General features: G+C 44.7%; 3 protein-coding genes across 6 annotated transcripts in view; 2 read left to right on the forward strand and 1 right to left on the reverse strand.

Moving 5' to 3' along the window:
• Nucleotides 1–7,270, forward strand: part of LOC110990022 (axonemal central pair apparatus protein HYDIN-like) — a 68,347-nt gene extending 61,077 nt beyond the window's left edge. For all 4 annotated transcript variants that reach the window (XM_087137627.1, XM_087137626.1, XM_087137630.1 and 1 more), the window contains 7 exons: nt 374–509; nt 1,599–1,892; nt 2,219–2,382; nt 2,958–3,108; nt 3,689–3,919; nt 4,748–4,972; nt 5,726–7,270. In XM_087137627.1, coding sequence (XP_086993753.1) covers nt 374–509; nt 1,599–1,892; nt 2,219–2,382; nt 2,958–3,108; nt 3,689–3,919; nt 4,748–4,972; nt 5,726–6,208 — 1,684 coding nt within the window. In that variant the 3' untranslated portion in view covers nt 6,209–7,270. The remainder of the gene's footprint in view (nt 1–373; nt 510–1,598; nt 1,893–2,218; nt 2,383–2,957; nt 3,109–3,688; nt 3,920–4,747; nt 4,973–5,725) is intronic.
• A 194-nt stretch (nt 7,271–7,464) lies between these two features.
• Nucleotides 7,465–16,366, reverse strand: LOC110973725 (mdm2-binding protein-like). The gene is made up of 17 exons (XM_022224769.2): nt 16,212–16,366; nt 15,606–15,680; nt 15,257–15,464; nt 14,738–14,799; nt 14,028–14,308; nt 13,524–13,667; nt 13,160–13,251; nt 12,763–12,968; nt 12,330–12,497; nt 12,011–12,127; nt 11,458–11,631; nt 11,025–11,162; nt 10,419–10,623; nt 9,660–10,136; nt 9,239–9,407; nt 8,821–8,934; nt 7,465–8,582 (listed from the first exon to the last, which is right to left on the reverse strand). The coding sequence occupies exons 1-17, from the start codon at nt 16,306–16,308 to the stop codon at nt 8,478–8,480; spliced, it is 2,832 nt and encodes a 943-aa protein (XP_022080461.2). The 5' UTR covers nt 16,309–16,366; the 3' UTR covers nt 7,465–8,477.
• Nucleotides 16,367–16,369: 3 nt separating this feature from the next.
• On the forward strand, nt 16,370–20,396 carry rpl14 (ribosomal protein L14). The gene is made up of 5 exons (XM_022224779.2): nt 16,370–16,424; nt 17,599–17,700; nt 18,429–18,623; nt 19,475–19,528; nt 20,086–20,396. Exons 1-5 carry the CDS (start codon nt 16,422–16,424, stop codon nt 20,155–20,157), a joined length of 426 nt encoding a protein of 141 aa, XP_022080471.1. The 5' UTR covers nt 16,370–16,421; the 3' UTR covers nt 20,158–20,396.
• Nucleotides 20,397–20,430: the final 34 nt, after the last annotated feature.

The raw sequence follows: 20,430 nt of genomic DNA on the forward strand, positions 1-20,430 counted from the left end.
GAACGTAACCTCACCACCCACGGAGCCCCCCCAGCCCTCTGAAATTCTCTCTGGCAAATTGAATGGACTCATATTCCAAAAGAAATTACTGGAAGGGCATGCTTCAATTGCCGTTCAGGTATTGTTTCTTGCTAATTGCATCAATTGTAGGTTAGTGGACGAAAAAGTCTGCAAGGATTCCAGCAGAGATCTTTGTTACACCCAGTCTTCTTGTGTTGTTGTGAAAAATTCTAGAGTTTATTTTGAAGCTTCCTAAAATAAAATGACAGCGTGGTTACCTTTATCTGTTATGTGAAACCAGCACAGTGGCATGTGCCGTGAGTGCCGGGAACTAGACATGCCAGGCTGTATTGCATGAATTTCTATTTTCCAGTTTCAAATGGAATGTGGAGAAGTTTGCTCCCGATTTCTCCATCAACCCAACCGAGGGCTACATCTCCCCAGGCATGACGGTCCCCTTTGAAGTCACTTTCTTCCCCAAGGAGCTGAGCCAGGATATCCGTTACGATGTAAGTCCCCAAAAAGCTGGATTTCTTCAGAGTCTCTGTGCAAAAAGTACAAGTGGCCTACCCACCTTGCTTACTTTGTCACACCAAGAAGCCAGACACAGGGTTCTACAATGACAAGGAGATTTAGACCATTTTTAGCCAAAAATGAATTACAAAAAATGCCTGGTTACTGGACTAAGCAAGCTAAGATCACTCATAATTTGTCGAGTATCAAGAGTGGAATATGACCAAGGTCAAATCTTGCATACCCAGCAAAGTCCATCCCAAGTCCCTGCAAGTCCATCTCAAGTCCCTGCATGTCCATCCCAAGTCCCTGTAAGTCCATCTCAAGTCCCTGCAAGTCCATCCCAAGTCCCTGCAAGTCCATCCCAAGTCCCTGAAAGTCCATCCCAAGTCCCTGAAAGTCCATCCCAAGTCCCTGCAAGTCCATCTCAAGTCCCTGCAAGTCCATCCCAAGTCCCTGCAAGTCCATCTCAAGTCCCTGCAAGTCCATCCCAAGTCCCTGCAAGTCCATCCCAAGTCCCTGCAAGTCCATCTCAAGTCCCTGCAAGTCCATCCCAAGTCCCTGCAAGTCCATCCCAAGTCCCTGCATGTCCATCCCAAGTCCCTGCAAGTCCATCTCAACTCCCTGCATGTCCATCCCAAGTCCCTGCAAGTCCATCCCAAGTCCCTGCAAGTCCATCTCAACTCCCTGCAAGTCCATCCCAACTCCCTGCAAGTCCATCCCAAGTCCCTGCAAAGTCCTCCCAAGTCCCTGCAAAGTCCAGCACAAGTTAATCACAGGTCATCCGGTCTTAAGTCACAAGCTACTTAAAGGAATGGTCACACAAGCATCCCAATGCTTTGTCACCATAGCACTGGTCTTGTGAAAGGACTTGTGATGGCCTTAACTATAACACTGCCAGAATATACTTAAAATTGTACAAAGTACAGCTTATCTACTGTCAAATTCAATATTAATGTCTAATCGGTGGAAGTTTTGTGTAGAAATCATTTGGCAATGCCAGACCGTCAGGACATCGAAATCAGTTATTTCTTTATATTTAGTACAAATATTACCAAAAAATGTTTCTTCTTGTTCATCAACAGAAGCTGCGATGCCACATTGAGGGCGGTCGTCCTCTACGCCTGGTCCTTACGGGGATGTGCGTCGGCAGCCAGCCCCAGAAGGAGGTGTTACACTTCAACACCCACGTCCGAGTCAAGGACACCCGCAGCCTGACGCTGCACAACCGCACCAACCAGCGCTGGGAGCTGCGGCCGGTCATCGAGGGCGAGCACTGGACGGGGGGAGACTCCATCGTCCTGGAGCCCCAGCAGAGCAAGCCCTACGAGATGACCTACCGGCCGCTGATCATGACAGCCGAGGGGAAGAAGCACACGGTGAGTTGGTTGGTCTTGCGATGCCTGCATCCAGTTCATAAGTCTCACATAGTTGATGAGTGCCAATTCGCCCAGATGTCTTTCCTTGCTGCATTTCCTTTGATTTCTCACTGAACGTCATGTTCCTTTTCATACGGAGGACAGCATTCTTTGCCTCATCGGATAGCTCAGTGATTTTTTTGGGTCCCTTTTCCTGCTAGGGGACAGTATTCTTTACCTTACTCGATGGCTCCGTAATTTTCAAACTGATTCCTTTCTCACAGAGCACGGTATTCTGTGCCTCACCGGATACCTCAGTAAATTGTCTTAAACTCCTTTTCCTGCAGGGGACGGTTTTCTTCGCCTTACCGGATGGCTCAGGGCTCCTGTACAATCTGACGGGTGTGTCCGAGCCTCCAAAGGCGGCGGGCAGCGTCAACAAGGAGGTGCCCAGCAAGACCTACTACACGGAGCTGCTGTCAGTCTCCAACTGGCTCAAGAGGCCTCAGAGGTGGGTTCACTGTTGGGCATTTTATGGTGGAAGGAAGCGTGATTGTTGTCAGAATGCGAGTGGCAAATTTGAATTGTTTTCCCCAAATGACTGTCTAATTTTTTTTCATTTGTAAAAGAACCCCCCCCCATCACCAAAGAAAGTTGATGGTATCATTTCTACGTGCTGATTATTTCAACTAAGAGAAAAATTTATACCCTAAAGCTAAAAAATTGTGAATATATCTGGGGGGGGAATTCTGGATGTAGGATGTACCAATGATTCAAATGGTGAAAGGGGAGTTCTTGATATACCAATGATTCAAATGGTGTCCTGAATCCACACAAAAAATGTGACAACTGAGACCCAAGTACAGGCAGCGCGATTTCAACTGGAATTGGGACTTGCGAACTAGAAATCTCCATTTGCGCCGCGTGCGTCATGATCGTGCTAATTTTGAAGTGTGTCGTGCTGCTTTCTTTGTGGCACTGTCATGTTTCCATTTTACAAGCTGTCAGATTGCTTGTTTTCCTGGAGTCAGGTTCTAATAATTGGCAGCTGAATGCTCCGTCGATTGTCTTCCCCCCCTCCCACAGATTCAAGGTGGTGATTGAGATGATGAAACCGGACAAGCTGGACACGGCCACCACGCTGAAGGGGCTGGACTACATCGACGTGCCGGGCCACAGCAAGAGGGACTACAAGCTCAACTTCTTCTGCCACAAGGAGGCCTCCTACTCGGCCAAGGTGAGTAGAGGCTGGATTTGAACACTCCTGCCGTGGCATTTTGTTGCCGGGAATCTTTCTACAGCCACCCTGAAGCCTTCATTTCACGGGAAACAGTGGCAAATGCTTTGTACTTTACTGGGATCGTCAAACCCAGTGCATAGCAGTAGCGGTTTGGCTCTGCCTTCCTCTATCCAATAAAGTCCCCCTAAATCTCTGAGTAGGATTTTAAAGGTTGCAAGAGGGTTAGAGTGAAAGGTGTTGTGGACCATTTGCAGCTATCCCCCAAAAAATCTGACAAAATTTGTAACAATCAGACATGGTTAAAAGATAGTAATGGCCATCCCTTTGAAGCTATTCCATCGTGTACGTTGTCATTTGGAAGAAATCAACAAAGGTCCTCTTGAAAGATACGTCGAGTGATACATCTTTTGAAATTTCAGTGAATCCGAGGAGAGACTCTGTTCCTACACGTTGGCCCACTCCTCCCTCTATGCGGTTACCTCCTCCGTCTACTGTCGGCCCGGTCCTCTCTTGACATGGTGACCTCCTCCACATAGTTTCAGGTTGTTGCGTTGACGTGTCGTCCCTTCTCTCGCAGGTCATCTTCCGCAACGAAGTGACGAGCGAGTTCCAGTTCTACTACGTGACCTTCAAGAGCACGGCGCCGGGCGTCATGGACACCATCGCCATGACCACACCGGTCCGTCTCAGCACCTCCCACACCATCTGCCTGGACAACCCGCTGGCCGTGCCCGTCACCTTCACCACTAACTGCCCCGTCGCCGACGTCATGCTGCCCCCTCAGCTGGTGGTGCCTCCACAGTCAGAGGTGAGCTCTCTTGGAATTCTGGAGACTGAAGTGATCCGGTCATGTGTACGTGTATACTGTGGGAGACACATGAAGCTACAATAGTTGTGTCAAATATTTGTCAATATTTCAACTGGGGGAGCCAGGTTAGTGAAGTGGCAAACCCGTTATATATAATTAACATCTCCCCAACGCAAAAATACATCTTGACAACTGTTATTGTTAAAAGAAATCTGCATTACTAGCTCCTTGTTGCTTTGGTGGGGTTGACCGATCCTTGTCAAGCTTCTCTATGCATCTTAACACCAAGTTGCCAGAATTTCTAAAACCTGATGCCGACCGAGACAGATATTTGTCACAAAACATTTTGCCTACTCACCCTCTTTCTCCCCAAGGTTGATGTAGAACTGCTAATTTTGACATGCCTTTTTTACACTCTCAAGTTAAATAGTCGAGAAGTGAAAGTACGCTCAAATGGACTTCAGCAAAGCAGTTGTTGGATAAAAAAGGTTCACTTCAACATTGGCCGTTACGAAAGAATGTACAATTATACTTGGGGTCACCTTGAGGTTGTTCTAGGTTCTACAGAGGCTTACAGGTACCTGAGGGTAAAATGTAAACTTGGAATTGTTCCATATTTCATTCTGCATTGTTCCCTTACTCCCAGAAACAAACTGCAAAGATTTCCTGTGGAACGTTTTGACTGTAGAAATGTCTTGGAGTTCCATGTACAACATACTTCAACTTGGTTGCAAAGTATTTGAATGTCTGGTAAGTTCCTGAGAAGACTGATGATTTGTGTCGCAGAGATCGCACGACGTCAACATCTCTTTTCTCGTCTTGCTCCAGGGCTCCCTGAGCTTTGAGTTCCTGCCGCTGAAGACGGGCGTCACTCACAGCAAGCTGCAGCTGAGCAGCGCCGAGCTGGGCATGTTCCAGTACGACCTGGTGCTGACGGCCACAGCGGCGGGACCGGAGAAGGCCGTGTACTTCCGGGCGCCGCTGGGCGGCAACCAGCAGCAGACGGCCCGCTTCGTCAACTTCGCAAAGGTCAAAACAGAGTACACTTGCAAGGTGGGTCAGGGAAGTCACACCAACTCGGCCAGTTCTTTGAAGGGTGTCTCTCTGTGGTTTGTATGACCAGATAGGATTCAAGGTTTCAAGTCTTTAGTTTATTTGCCAGAAATGTGTGTTTTTCAGAGGTGTTTGCATGTCGTCTGCAATTTTGCCATCACGATGTATTGTTTTATCTTCAACCATGTTGGATAATGTTGACATCCATGCACATTAGCACTTTTCTTTTATAACAAGGGCATGTCCATTATCATTTTCTTATTGGAGGTATTTGATTTACACCAGCTTTGAATGTTTCACCCTGAAACTCTACAAAGTGAATTTTTCTATGCAAACAGCACTATGCATTTTAACCGTGTCGTCATTTTACTGCTAGAAACCACTATAGCCCAAGCACTCTATGTTTTGGGTGGATTTACAAATAAATGAATACAGTGTGCATTGCAGTGTAGTGCATTAAAGGTGCTAGTTGATTGACAAGATTTTGTACAGATTATATCAGTTTGGTAGGACTTGTACTCATGCTGGAGTACTATTTGGGTACTCATACTCATGAAACTTTTGTTATACTGTTTACTTTAATCCAAGGAAGGTTTCCATGTACCTGTACTCATGCAGAAGTAATTGTACTCATAAAAATGCAGTGATACTCCTGCAGACGTTACTCATACTCATCCTCGTGGAGGTGTACTCAGTTGCAATACTTGTGTATAGACGACTGCAAAGCAAGTGTTTTCTGCTTCTGTGCATTAGGTTGACAACAGCGATTTCCACTCCGACAAGAACCTGACGGCTGCACCAGGCTCCAGCGGGGGCTCAGAGGTCAGCATCGACATCACCTTCGAGCCGTCGCGTCTGGGCGAGACCCGGGGCCACCTGACGGTGGCCTCCAGCGTGGGCGGCGAGTACACCTTTCCGCTCTTTGGCACCTGCATCCCGCCGAAGCCCCAGGGCCCCTACGCGGTCAAGGCTGGCTCCACCACCTCCATCCCCTTCCGCAACATCTTCCCCCACACCACCGCCTTCACCTTCCAGGTGGACAACCCGGCCTTCTCCTGCAAGCCCGGCGAGAGCATCCGGGGCAAGAAGCAGCACAACATCATCGTGGGCTACGAGGGGAACCCCGACCCCAGCAAGGCCCCCAAGATGGGCAAGCTGGTAGTGACCTGCCCACGGTCGGCCGGTGGTAACGCCAACGTAGCTTGGACGTTCTACCTGAAAGGAGTTACACCTTGAGCTACGTACTGACCCATCTAATGAGGTTTTCAACAAGGTCATTCATCTTATGTATTATAGACACACAGATTTCAGTTACAAAAGATATGAAGTTTTGCAATAATCAAAATAATTTAAGGTGTTAGTTTACTTCAGTTTCTTCTCTCGGACTCCAATTTCATCATCTGCCAACATCCACCCATTCCATGGAAACCAAAGAAATACATGTTCACAAGGAACATATTGACTTCAGGAGAATTTGCCCCAGAAAAGGGTATCATGCAGAAATAGAGACTTCCATGGACTGCACAAATATTAGTACATGTAGACACAAGGTATTATATTCACCGGATTCTTTGCCTGTTAATAATATGAAAGTCACTCCAAGTCTTCACAAAGCATTATGTGTGTGTACAGGTTATGAAGTATTTTGTGAATTTTTACTAATTAATAACAATTTGAGCTAAAAGTCTATCCTGAGTTTTAAAACAGGGAGCAGTTTATCGTTCAGGAATTTGTTGCCACGGAAACTGCGTTTCGAAGTTTTCTGGAAGGCACTTGGTGTCTAACATCTAGTATGCTGTGTTTCTGTATTGTGTAAATTAGAGCATTGTGTAAAAAAATGCCATTACTTCTTGTAAATATTTGATTGGGCCTTAATTTTTATGAGACAGAATATTTCCAGTTGATTAGAACCTAATAAATTAGGTACTTCTAGGTAGTACTTCTCCAAAGGTTTCCTTCATCTAATAAATTGATATACATGAGAAATTTATGACTGAATGTTGAATTGCTTTTTTAATTATTCATTAATGGTATACTGGTATCCGTCCATATTCACTGTATAACCAATGGAATTTGTATCTTAATGATTGGATTTTCCTAAGATTAAAATATGCAAATGAATTGCATTACTAAAAGCTTCAATCTCCGTCCTGTTGTAAACCATTCCATGCCATGTTCCTGTTTGTACATAGAAATGTTAACACTTCTCAAAAACAGGATTTTTGTCTTATAACTATATTTTGCTTGGTCACTGTGTGAAGACAAGAGAAAAATAAAATGAGTGCTTTGAAGGTTTTATCTCGGGGGGAGTTCGGTGTGTTCTTGATTACAGTTGTTTCACAAATTCCGTTTTTGGTAGTACCTACATTTACTAAAGGGCTGAGTAACCTTTAGTAAAGACAGAATGCTTGACAAACACCGACATACGGTGAAATCGCAAGCTGGAAAATTTCCTGGGAAAAATAAACAAATACACCCACAAACAAACAAGCTCAATGAGCACTCGTAATTTTAATTTTTTCTTCTCGATGGTAAAAAAGTAAATATGTGCACCTTCATTTTAAATCTTCAAAAAAAATGCAGATGTCTACTTCGACTAGGCCAATTACTTGGAATTACTTGGCTGTAGCTCGCGTCAAATTCCTCTATAGTTGTAAGCTAAAGTCAAGTGATTCCAACATGGCCTTACAATAATACATGGAAGGTGATGAAATTAGTATTGGAAAAAAAATCAAGCACGAAATTAAACATGGGCTCGAATTGCATAGATGAAATGTCTACAGAGTAGTAACGTGAATACGTCGTGCACAGAGTTATTTGTACAAAAGGAATCAGCACAAGAACCAGTGCGCTACACGTCCTGGTTCAAATAATGTCGTGCTTTGGTACTCTAGATCCCTGATGTTAAGGGCATTAAGGTGCAAGTCGATACTTTATCCACTCGGTGCATAGATGGTTCGGGGCACTAACGTAGAACTCTTGTAACCAAGCCCCGAGGTGTAAGCTGTAACTAGTTCATAATACTTGAAATCCAGTCTCGCTGAGTGATGACCGGTGATGGCCTGAGTCATGAAATGTATAGTCTCCCCTGAAATCTTGTCTTTTTTTTTTTTTTTAACGTTTCTGGTCTCGGATGGACACTTGCGTTAAAAGTGCTCTGAGCAGATGACGATGAATGAGTATTTTTTTGTAGGATCGAAATTTTGAAACAGCAAAATTGACCGCGAAAATCTAAACAGTTGTTTAGATAAACGTGGTCGCGTGTCGATTTTACCCAGCCAAGAACAAAGCACTGACCTGGAGTCACGGCATCTGAAACTGAGGCCAGGGTCAGATAAAAAGCCTCACTGCCGGAGTGTTACATTCCACCTGCCCTTCTTGTGATGGGCCTCGCACAGTCTACATGTCCTAATCTTCTAATTTCGCCGTCAGCTTTGCGACTTCTTTCTGAATCTTCCCACGGGTCAACTCTTCTCCAGCTGACCACTCGCGACTGGTTCTTGTCTCAGGAATTCTTGATTCTGTTCTGCTCGAACTGCACCACGAAGTCTGCGTTGGCCTCTGCTATACTCTTCATCTGCTCGTTCAGGCCCCGGGATGTTTTCAAGTCCTGAGGAAAAGGAGATGAAAAAGTGGAATCCTTTCAAAGTAACAGGCTGTTTATTAAGGAAAGGAGGGTGTGAAATCTTGATTCTAACAGAGTGTTCATAAACTGCACCTGCCTCTAAATTCACGACATTTTAAGATTTACGACTCGCGTTAAAAGAGTGGAGCTCCAGCAATAGGACGCAGACACTGCGTTAATTTTTACAGACTGATTTTCAGGGTCTGTTCAGAACCCCACGTACCTTGACATACATCTCTGCCATCTTGTACAGTCGCTCGATGCACGCTTCGTAGCACCTACTCCCTTTGGTGACTCCCCGGCTCGCGAGCGACTCTTTGACAATCGCCCTTAGTTTCTGTGTTGAGCAATAAAACGAGACGGGACATTCTAAGATGGGATAACATAGGTCATCCAACAGCTCCAGTTCAGATATTGTTTTGAACCTTTTTTTGAAGTTCAACAAGCTGAGAAATGTGGTTTATTAGAACTGAAAATTCCACCATCTTGTGCATCATTACTCCAAGTCATCAAGCTTAACTTTATCCGCTCTCTTATCCTAGCCTCTTGGGGTCTCAAAATTTAGCTTGAAATCTTTCACTTGTACAACGCGGCACTGACTCATCAGGATACTGGATGTAGGAATGAGATGATATTCCTACCATTCTTGTCCTCTGGGAACGTGACATCGCTTGTGATTTTGAGCTGGAAGATGACGACGACGACGAGGCATGGCAGGAGTCCTTGTTTGTCTTCTCTGCCAGGGGCTTCCCCTCCTGAACCTGGATTGATGAAACTCTTTTGCGGGGAGATTTTCTAGTCGGTATCGGCCTGAAAGTGTGAAGCGCATGCCCAAGAAAGAAAGAAAAAGAAAAGCAAAGACTGGGTGAGGACTGGCTACAAACTGGCAGGTGAATCAAAGTGCTGATAGTTCTGGCTTCGACTGTTTTGACGTTCTCCTTCGAGCTTTTCTTTAGCCGATTTCTAATCTTTCAACAATATTTTTCTCTTGGTGAACTTTTACAGCATGTTAGAAACCACAAGGGCAAAAACAGAAGGGCTCTTGCCTTGATTGAGATGTACCTTTTCTTTGCCGGGGAGACTGACGCTGTGTCTTGCCCCTTCCTCTTCAGGCCTCTGCTAAGAGACCTCCCTGGGCTGATCCTGTGGTTTCTCTCCAGCACCATCCTCCGACGTTTCTCTGCTGACCTCTGAACCCGCATCAACATCTGACCCTTGTCCACCGACCTCTGTCCCTTTTCCGCTGATCTGCGGGCTTTCTCGGCCAACCGCTGGCCCCTGCCACTGAGCCTGTCCCTCTGGAGATGACTATTCACCTTAGCGGTGGCAGAAGTGGGACTACTGGAGGCAGAAGTGGAATTAACGGTAGCAGTGGCAGAATCGGTTGTGGAGGAAGACGGCTGGGGGATGGTCAGGGTTGCCGGGGAGGCGGCTTGATCGGAGGAACAGGTGGATGCCGTCTCGTATCGGATGTAGCGCTGCTGCATCTTGGAGAAGCGGCTGTCCATCTGCTGGCTGGGCCCAGAGTCTAAACAATACCTGATGGAAAGCATCGTAAAAATCAATCAAAGCCTCAGTTCTTGCCGAGACCGTTTAGACAAAATATGCCCACCACATTTATCCACCAACTGAGAGTCAGCTCAGAGAAAGTCACTACAGCAGAATCTACATAACCAGATATCTTTGGTTGGACCCCGTTTCCAATAAGAACACTACGATTGGCAAGCCCATGTCTACAAACATTTTGACTGGATACTGCAGTTGATGCAATGGGATGTCCATGTACAAAACAGAACAGAGAAGGAGGAACTGGACACTGACTGAATTCCGGGGACGGTGTATTTCTGCGCCTCCTCAAATGTAGCCTTCTTGAGGTCACCACAGGGCAGGCTGGGAGGGTTCTTTCCTGCACTCAGGCCAGATGGTCTGTCTCCCGTTGCCACGGAGACTGGGGAGAGATCCTCTGCACTGGGCAAACCGCTGGCTTGAAAATGCTTCAGAAACTCCTCTGCAGTCAAGGCGATGGCTAGTCCATGAGAAAAAGAAAGAAATGATAAAGCATGGACACTGGTAAACATTTATATTTCCTACTGTGCTGTCCGAAAAGGGAAAATTCTCCAGCAATGCAACACCAGAGGTACAATTCTTGTCTGAAATTCCCAAGGCAGGTGGTATCCACGCATGTCGTCTGCAGAATTAAACGCACTGTCACTTGCATGGAGTCTTCCTGATTCCTCCAAAATCCTTCAGAGAGAAGGAAACCAACGGCACCTTCTCTGAACTTCAAAGTTTCACAGGGAATCAAGCTACGTGTAAAGCAGTAATTCTGGGCTCTGGCTTCCTCAATCTGACAAACGAATATTCCTTGACCCTTCCTGTTGGATTTCGAATGGTTCGGGAGGGTTACGGTCAAGGTTCAACACTCACTGTTATTGGCAGGGGCGGGCACGGCCATTCCGGCCAGCATCAGCTCGCCCGACTTGAAGCGTTTGATTCTTCGCTCCGCGGCCTCGTGGTTCTGCAGAGCCAGTTTCTCCAGCCAGTGTGATGGACTGCAATCAATTTCTGCCAAACCAAACCAAACCAAACCATCATGTCTGGCCCATTTAAAGTCATTTCATTTGGCAAATGGGCACAACCATGTTTTGTTAAAACAATATTTCTGTGCCATCAACTAGCCTGAAACGAATCAAAAGGTTGGGTTTCTGGTTTCTCTTTCATGTGCGATGAAATTCCAAATAGCAGAGTCACTCTCAATCACAGTGAAGAAATTAAAATGGAAAGCATTTTTAAAATGCAAACGATGGTTACAGTGATGAAAAAAGTCACGATGAAGACCATTTATGTTTCTTTTTTTTACCTGATACGACATTTCCGTTTTTCAAGTCACCCTCGGAGTATGTTTCATCGTGTGCTTTGCTCACTGTCGAAAGTTTGTCTATTTCAGCCATGGCAGTGGAAAAGACGGTTCCCAACAGAAGCTGCAATTCCATGCAGGTCATAGTCGGTTCCCTGCCCTCTGACTTCCTTTCTTCTGTTAACGGCAGAATATTTGGTTGCCAAAAATAACAATCACCTATGTGAATAGCATGTTGACAATCAACACTGGCAAAACTATTCTCCAGTGTCATAACTATATTCTAGATGCAATAATGAATCTTTCGCCTATCTCTCTAAATCTTATCATTAACACGATTTTCATGGACTTAAAAAAAAAAATTAATGAAAATGATCAGAACATCCTACCTCTCATGGTTTTCTAAGGTAGTAAACCTTTCACAATTCAGTGAGACTGGTATAAAAAGGTGTAATCTGAAGTCTACTCCTTTGTGAAAATGTTCCAAATCCCAGGCCTTGCTGGGATTCAGGGGGAAAAAAAATCGAAACCTTGGCAAAGAACTACAAAGACTTACCCAGGAATGTCTTGATTGAGTCGGCCTGGGCAGACTTGATTGTTTCCAGTAAGGTCTGGACTTGACTACCATCCAGACTGGGGATGGCATTCAGCACAGTTCTAGCACCATGCTGGTCTGAGGAATATGATAAAAACAACTTCTTGGAAACAGCGGCAAATGAAAGAATGTTCGATATACAGGTGTATTTAATAGTACGAGAGTTAAATGTGACTAATATGTATAAATTGTACAATTTGTTGGAGAAAAATTAAGTTAATGGGAAAAAAGATTATCATCCAAAAAATTCCAAAAAGAATAAGATTCAAAAATGACTGACCATCGAATGTGAGTGACCTTTGGTACTCGGCCAGCTGAGCGTGCACTACGGCGCTCAGATCACCAGGTGAGTACATCACGTGAGCCACAACAGTTTGACCGAGTTCCCTGTCACCATGCACAAGGAGGTAATAGAATTCTTGGCTCTCTGTCAGATGCAAGTCTGGTACTGCAGAGAAAGTTGAGAAAGCCAAATTGACAAAGGGTCAAATTTTTTTTAAAATTGGACTGAATGGTTAAACTACCGCTCCCGGCTGACTTCTGAATTTTTGTCACTTTTTTAGAAGCTCTGTGGGCAATTTGCTTTTCACAAGAACATGAAATTGATAACTAAACGGAGGTTATCCTTAAAGTTTAAATGCCTTCCAAACGACCAACACAATCTTGGAGGTCTGAAATGTCACATGTTCAACAGTTCGGGTGTAAATTCTCACCTTTTATGTCACCCCTACAGTTCTTGATGTGCTCCCTCCAAGCCTTGGTACTGGTCGGCCTGGCGTTGCGGCTGGAGCGAGCACTTGGCGTGAGGGTCCTACAGGGTAGCCTCATGATGATAGCCGCATCTTCTGACTGGCTCACCTCCGACAACCAATGCAGGAAATGTTCGGATCTCGGCAGCCGACTGCCCGGCAAGAGGTGTCTGGGTCAGGGAGTCAAAGGTCAAAACACCAAATGACTGGAAGATGCTGTCTGCTCAGAACACTACAAAGTTAACTAGACAGAAAATGCTACAAACGTGCATGTCACTATTAAAAACAAAAAGACTATATTTGATTACTAATAGTGGCAATAACAACTCTTCCGCAGGGGACAATTTCATTCAAAGGATACAGTGACAGCTGTAGAGGAGAAATAAACTGACTGGGAACATCCGATCGGCAGACACAACAGACAACTTCCAACTGTCTTGAAAAAGTAACGGTCTGTGGAAAATAGATTTAAAAAAAAAAAAATCAAGGCTGTAAGTTTGTAGTCCTTTTATTGCTTGAAGTGAGGATCCCCAAATTCCCCAGATTCCCAAACTGTACAGTGAAGGAATGTTATCTGTACCTAAATTGAATTGGCGTGTCAATGTAAAGTGATAGAGTCAGGGTTCCGAGGTCCCAAACCCATGAAAACCCAACAGAACTTAGCGTGAGCATTCAAAGGATTCTGCAAGGTACTCAAACTTTATCGGGGAATGTGTGGTTCCTACGTTTTTGGTTGCCTGTGTTTTTAATGGCTTCCCTTTGGGGGACGCACAGATTTGGATGACGGCAGCCTCCGGGACGTGAAATGTCGTGTCATCATTGAGCTTTGAATCCAGGACAAAGCCAGGAAGACGTAAAGATTTCTGTCCCTGGGAAAAAAGAAAACAAAAGTGTGCTACCTGATTTCCATCAAGTCGATAACTTAGACATTGGTATCTTTGACAAATGACAAATACTTTCGGAACCCTTTGACAGACAAACCACAAAAATGGGGAGGAAAAATTAAAAAAAAGAGAAAATTCCGACAAACAACAAAACTCCACTTTCTAACAAGTGAAACTATTGTGAGACTACTTGTCCAATGATGTTAATGTTTCTTGACATTTTTTCATGGCAATCTCTTCATGCGTAGCGCAGCATATTTCTGTTCTGTTCTCAGCATTTGGACAACACGGTGGTACAGGGATGCATACAACTGACAGAGTGGAAATAGTCAAACCTTATCTCACCTTCCCATCAGCAAGAACCACCTCCCCCTGCCAGGCCACGCCCCGACCCACTGCCTCCGCGACTGATTCTGCACCCCTCGCCACTCTCCCCTGGAGACAGTTCACCCAGTCGTTCAGGGTGTCGTGGGGGGGTTCCCTAGGACTCGCGTCGTCACAGACTACGGTGAGAAGCCCGGAATGCCAGGAGCAGAGGCGCTGCAGCGCGCCGTAGAGCGAAACATGATCGGTAATTGGCACGTTGGTTCTGGATGTTGTGAGCCATACGATGTCAAAATAATGCCCTGCCGTAAAACGGACAGCAAAAAATTTAAACAACCCTAACTCCCACCCAATGATTTTTCTTTCTTCTTGGAGTCAACCCAAGAACAACTACGTAGTTATCTAATATCATATCCAGTGTACAGCCCAACAAGTTAATTGGCATCCTAATTTAGAATAAGTGGAATCCAGTGTTGGAATATGAAATTTTTTTTAAGGTTGCGGACAGAGTAAATATTTCAAACACCACAATGAATGGAATGTGTTGTGGACTGAGCCTCTCAAAGTGGTAAATTAAATCCAATCCCGGTCCAAAAACCTAACTTGACAGTTTCTCATCTGTAAAACCCAAAGAATGGGTGTTTTAAAATCGTGACAATTTCCAACCAGCACAATTAGAAAATACAACAGTTCAAGGAGGCTTTGAGACTTCAGCTGACATTAAAACTCACCGATAAGAGGAAGCTTGTCTGCCAGAGCATGGATCCTCTCGGATAATCTAAAATCCAATTCACTAGAGGGAAAAAAGGTTTTACAGTAACACCTTACCCAACTTTTATAGAACTGGGGGATAAATTCAAATATGGGTTCCCTCCAGCCTGGGGATTACTGCAGGTTGTGTCCCTAAGCAAGATAGTTGATTGTAATTGCTTCCTTCACTGGTAACGAACAGCTGTCGGTGGATTTCGTACTGCCTGGTTCTCCCCAAATCTTTTCAATAAACCTAATAATTCTAGACTGAAATGATCTAGTCAAATTTGACATTCTTAAGTTAAGTTTGCCAGATAACCAAATATTTTCAAGATGTATTTTTGCCTTGGGGAGATGTTAATTTATATAACAGGTTTTGCCCTTACCCAACACACATATTAATAAACACTGTATGCTCAGTGCTTGTCCTGTTATATAAATTATGTAAAGATAACCAAATAAACGCCATTTTTCCTATCTTTCCAGGAGGTTGAACTCACTCTGTGCTCACTCCGTCAGTTTCCTTTAAGTCAAGATTCTCCCCCGTGTCCTGCAATTCAGCCACCCTGCTGGACGACCCTCCACCGTTCTTAGAGGGCGAGCTCCTATGGACGTCGTCAACGGCCAACCAATCGGCATGCTCGTTTCGGCAGGAGGTGGGATCGACAACAGCAAAGTGACACTTTCTCTCTGGAATGCTAAGATTACCTGCAGTATCCGGACAGACCGAAAAGCAGCAAATGATCAGCAAACGACAACAACACTCCACATCTGCAGTAGGCCAACAGAACGAGTTTCATGAGTTAGGAAAAGTGATGAGCTATCTGTATATAGAGAGGATGATCTCACCACATCGACTGTCACGTTTGGAGAGGTCCAACAAGACGTCTTGCAGCAATGAATTCAGTGGTTCCTGGTTATCACCTACGAGTTGTAATGCAAACATACATGTATGATATGAAATTTGGTAATTTGAGAGTAACAAAACTGACATGAAATGCATCTCCATACTCAATACTAGGCCTACAGCAGTTGAGATATTTGGAAACTTCTGTCAGGCTAGCAAAATTGAGCGAAGAATTCTTTTTTCCTGAGGAGGGGGTCACTGCTGAGCAATCACTCATTATTACTTATTACTATTAGGCCCTTTGAGTTATGGAAGGCAAATCTCCCCCCTCGCCCCCAACTGCTCCCGAAAAACCGAAAACATAGGCTACCTAACCATCATGACCATGTCCACGGCCAGCTAGGCCAGTTGCCTGCCCAATCAAGTCACTGCTTAGATGGACCATGGACAGCGGTCGTAATCCCCACATGGCACGTGAACCGCAATACACACAAACGTGTAATTTGTCCGGACGTGGGCAGAGGCATGCGAACAGGATGAAGAGTTGTTATAAGCGGAGCTTTTTGGGAGCATCATACATAACCTTTAAATTTGAACGACATGCTTACCGTAAAGCTTTTCAAATGATAAAAAGAGAATGTATCTCTCTGAATTCGCGCACAAATCACCAAAAGAAGGGCGCGAACAGCATTTTTTGGTAGACATTATCGTTTCAAAGTTAAGTAGACCATGTTTTCGCGCAACATCGCCCTCTGTTGGTCAAAAGTTATTGTAGCGGCGTGACGTCACCTCGGTCTCTTTCGTGCCGACCCTTAATCATGGTAAAGCGTGGTCGAAAGTTGTCCATAATTTCTTGAGATTGTGCTCTTAAATATGACAGTAGCGTTCCATATTTCCTGTCTGAAATAACATTATAAAGTACAGTAACTTTTAAATCTGACTACAAACATTTGTATTTGATAACAGAGGGTTAATTTTACTCGTATATTTGTTGATGAAAATAGTCAGTCATGTCAGTTAATCAAAGCATGATGCAGGCACGATGACATGCGTGCTGCAAGAAGGTGCCGGTAATGTAATGTGCCCAGTTTCCGGACGGTCATTACGCATTTATTCAGTCAGGTTTATTTTGTTATTGTTGCTAAATGTAGTATTTCTAATGTGTATTTGTAAAACTTTATTATTTTGATAAATTCTGAAAGTTAAAATTTAATGTGATAAATTCTTACAATTTACCAAACACCCTGAACATGCCGAATTGATTCTGTCTGAGGAATTCTCGTGGTCGGAGGTTTTTCCATTTATTACACCCACGTCTGGTCAACTCTCCATTCACTTTGTACAGGGATTTGCATGTTTTCCTCCTTTTTGGCAGCAACGTGACAGAAATAATAACTAAAACCATTTCAGTACAGTGTGGGAAATGTTCAAAGCACTTCAACAGTGAAATTTCAGGCACATTTGATGTAAAGGTTAAGATTTTGAGGTAATAATTCACATTTTCCCCATTTTTTGAGTTTCGAGTGTGAAAGATGGAAGGCGGCACAGACATCCAGGACTCTCACGGTGTGGTTGCTACCCGTTATTTTGCGAGAGTCCCAGATGTCCGCGCCGTCCCACAGGCTAAGTTGAACTTGAGTCATGGTTGTACATGTTTAACTTTAAGCAAACCACAAATATCATTTGATATCTCACGTTCTATATCTTTTTGCTACAGCAGGTAGAATGAAGCACGGTCATATCAATGAGTGTTGTTGTGTAAGGCCTAAGTGTTACCCTAAGAACTAGCAATATCTTGCGCTTGTGTTTCTAGGTCGGTATTGTTCCTAGCTCCTGGGATGTGGCCCAAAGACTCGCCGTGGTGCATCCTTCGGCAAGCCTCAAAGCGGAGCTGGTCGGACTGTATTGACTCTTACATGCTGTAGTCGTGCTTTGTTTAAATGAGTTTGAAGTGAAAGTTTTGAGGATCACTTAGTTTTGTTTCTGTTTTGGAAGGTTTTTGAACGCTTTGTGGAGATCGGCCGCGTGGCCTTTGTGGCCGTTGGCAAGAACAGGGGTACTCTCTGCGCCATCGTTGATGTCATCGACCAGAAAAGGGTAACTAATGTGCAGAAATCGCCCTAACTAACCAGTGAACCCTTCAGTGAAGGTCATCTGCAGTGAAAAATTGTTTCTCAGAGAAGCCATGTTGACATATCTGACATCTTGACATTTTCGTATATTATTTGATATACATTACCTCAGTCGCTTCGCCTGAAGCTGTTTTCAAGCAAATCTCCTATTGTCAAAGCTTATTATAGAAAAAATGCCACGAAAAATTTGTTGCTTTTGATTTCAGACCACACCGGACGCCATTAATTAATACTGTTTGCATAAAAGGGTGGAAGCCTTACATTGACATTACTATCACTTAGAATGACCCAACATAAACAGATGCCGTAGGTTTACTGACTTTAGGCATATTGCCTGTCCATACTTAAAAGATATTTTCAACATGGATTTTAGTTTCCATAGCATACCAGAGACTCAGTGGCATGTGTTATTTTGTCTACAGGCTGTACGAGTGAAAAAGTTGCATACATTTTAAATTAATTTTGATATTCAGAACACATCGGAAGCAGTGGTGAAGTACTGTTACAGTTGTTATCAAACACAATTTCAATGATACGAAAAAAGCCTCCGAAGATGGCAAATAGCATCATCATCGCTGGGCATTGTAGCGCACATCCACTTTGCCGTCATCCAAGCGTTCATTCGACCATTAAAAGTTTACCAAACACAACAGATGCCCTATGACCCTTTGGACGCGCCTTTCGTCATTGTAGGCCCTGGTGGACGGCCCGTGCACCGGCTTCCCCCGCCAGCAGATCCGGCTGAAGAAGCTCCACCTGACCTCCTTCAAGATCCGCATCCCCCACTCGGCCCGCACCGGCACGGTCCGCAAGGCGTGGGAGAAGGCCGAAGTGGAGAAGAAGTGGCGGGCCACCACCTGGGCCAAGAAGCTGGCCGCCAAGAAGAGGGTGAGGAGAACACAGTGACTTCGTCTGGAATTTTCTTGGGGGGGGGGTCTGCTTTCTGCAAGGAAACAATCTCTGCTGACCATAGCGTCGTGGTGAATCCACAGGATTTTTCCCGATTTTAGGATTCTGGGCCTGGTAATTGTGGATTTTTAAGAGAGAAAATCTTTCAGTTTCTGCTACCTTTTTTTACCACTTTGCACGAAAGAACAAATGTGAATCCCAGATAATTGTAGCTATTTGGGAGAAAACCCATGCCTCGTGAGCTATTCATACCCTGAAAAGACACTGTATTCGATGGCGACAACTCCTCTTTGTGGATGCATTGTAGATTTCATCTTTATGTCCCCAGTCTCACCCCAACCTGCAGTTACAGCGTTTTTCACTAGCCAGCAAGATACTTCTCATGGGAAGGTTTACATCTTGTAAACATGGGATACCCTCTGTGCGTACAGAACTGGCATTACACTTCTCTGCTTGAGCAGTAAGCACGGAATGGCGCACGAAATGCCATGGTTAGCAGAGTTCTGAAATTGAGCCGTAACCCTGTATCTTGCTTAATATCCACATCATAATGTTTAAAGGTTAATGATGAGACTTCGGTACACCGTCCTCCCGGGGCTCTGAGAATGTTGGTGCTTTCTTGGTGTGATGTGAAGGCTTCGCAGACGGCATGGAAGAGACACCACGCTTGCCAAGCCGAGTGACGCACTCGTAGACTTCAGCATCCTTGCAGAAAAAAAAATATTGCTTGATTTCTTGGCTGGTCCAGTGTTGGCTTTACAGGCAATATCATTCGGATCAGGAAAAGTGCTGACGAAGGTCTTACAGCGGTTTCCCTTTTCTTATTCCAGAAAGCCAACATGACAGACTTTGACCGCTACAAGCTCATGAGAGCCAAGCAGAAGGTACGTCCCTCGATTCCACCCCTTGAAAGGGCTTTGCCGTTCCAGCGTCTGTTCGGGCCCTTTCTTGTCAACATTTTCAGAGTGCATGGGGTACACAGCAAAGCCTATTTCAAAATGGGCCCTCCTTGCCCCTTTTTTGAAGCTTCGTGACTCGTGAACGTGCATGGACGCCCACAGAATACCTGGCAACTTTCAGCGGGTTCTGTGGCAGCGTGAAACTGTTCAGAATCTCAGTTAGTGGTTTAGATCCAGTGTTGAAACATTTCGTGTATAGTCTATGTATTTTTTATAGTCTGGTGCCTAGCTGCTCATTTTGTTCAGCACGCTGCGCTCAAAACCTTTCGTTATATCTTGCTTGTCAGGCATGGAATAAATGACATCTTCTCGGGCACTGTTCACAAAGGGGGGAAGTAACAGTCGCTGGATCAAAAGATGGATCAACAGTTAGGGAGTGCAGCTTTCAGCTTTCCTTTTTCCTCTGCTTGTCCACATTTGCATTCTGTCAACCCCCGATATTTTTTTCTTCTCCACCTGATGCACCTTTCCCCCCGCTGCAGAGGACACGCATCATCAACACCGAGGTGAACAAACTGAAGAAAGCGAAGAAGGAGGCTGCCGCTGCCAAGTAGACGCGGTCGCCATCCGCCACGCCGCCATCAGCTGAGCAAGGCATCTTACAGAAAGCGCACCCTATTGGGGTGCTAGTTTCTTGAACTAGCACAGCCAGGGAAATTGTTTCCTTTAAACTTTTTTTGGCTTTGTAGTAAAGATCAAGACTGACCTCTCAGAAGCGATGTAAATCCGTTGGTTCAGCCAAATCGAATCAGGTCACTGTTTGAGTAATAAACGGAATGGTGAAGAAAAATGACTGTTTGGGCATTTTGCTTGTCTTCATTTCAGTG

This window comes from Acanthaster planci, linkage group LG06, assembly GCF_054643075.1.
Source record: "Acanthaster planci isolate LZ-2023a linkage group LG06, COTS_SCS, whole genome shotgun sequence".
Lineage (NCBI taxonomy): Eukaryota > Metazoa > Echinodermata > Asteroidea > Valvatida > Acanthasteridae > Acanthaster > Acanthaster planci.

What these genes read in the sequence shown, in the direction of transcription:
- rpl14 (XM_022224779.2), top strand. An exon ending in ATGTCATCGACCAGAAAAGG is followed by an intron (nt 17,701 to 18,428) that starts GTAACTAATGTG and finishes TCGTCATTGTAG; the next exon opens with GCCCTGGTGGACGGCCCGTG. An exon ending in TCATGAGAGCCAAGCAGAAG is followed by an intron (nt 19,529 to 20,085) that starts GTACGTCCCTCG and finishes CCCCCGCTGCAG; the next exon opens with AGGACACGCATCATCAACAC.
- LOC110973725 (XM_022224769.2), bottom strand. Translation starts at nt 16,308, where the DNA reads ATGTCTACCAAAAAATGCTGTTCGCGCCCTTCTTTTGGTGATTTGTGC. An exon ending in TGGTTCTTGCTGATGGGAAG is followed by an intron (nt 13,668 to 14,027) that starts GTGAGATAAGGT and finishes CTTTTTTCCCAG; the next exon opens with GGACAGAAATCTTTACGTCT. An exon ending in AAACACAGGCAACCAAAAAC is followed by an intron (nt 13,252 to 13,523) that starts GTAGGAACCACA and finishes TATTTTCCACAG; the next exon opens with ACCGTTACTTTTTCAAGACA.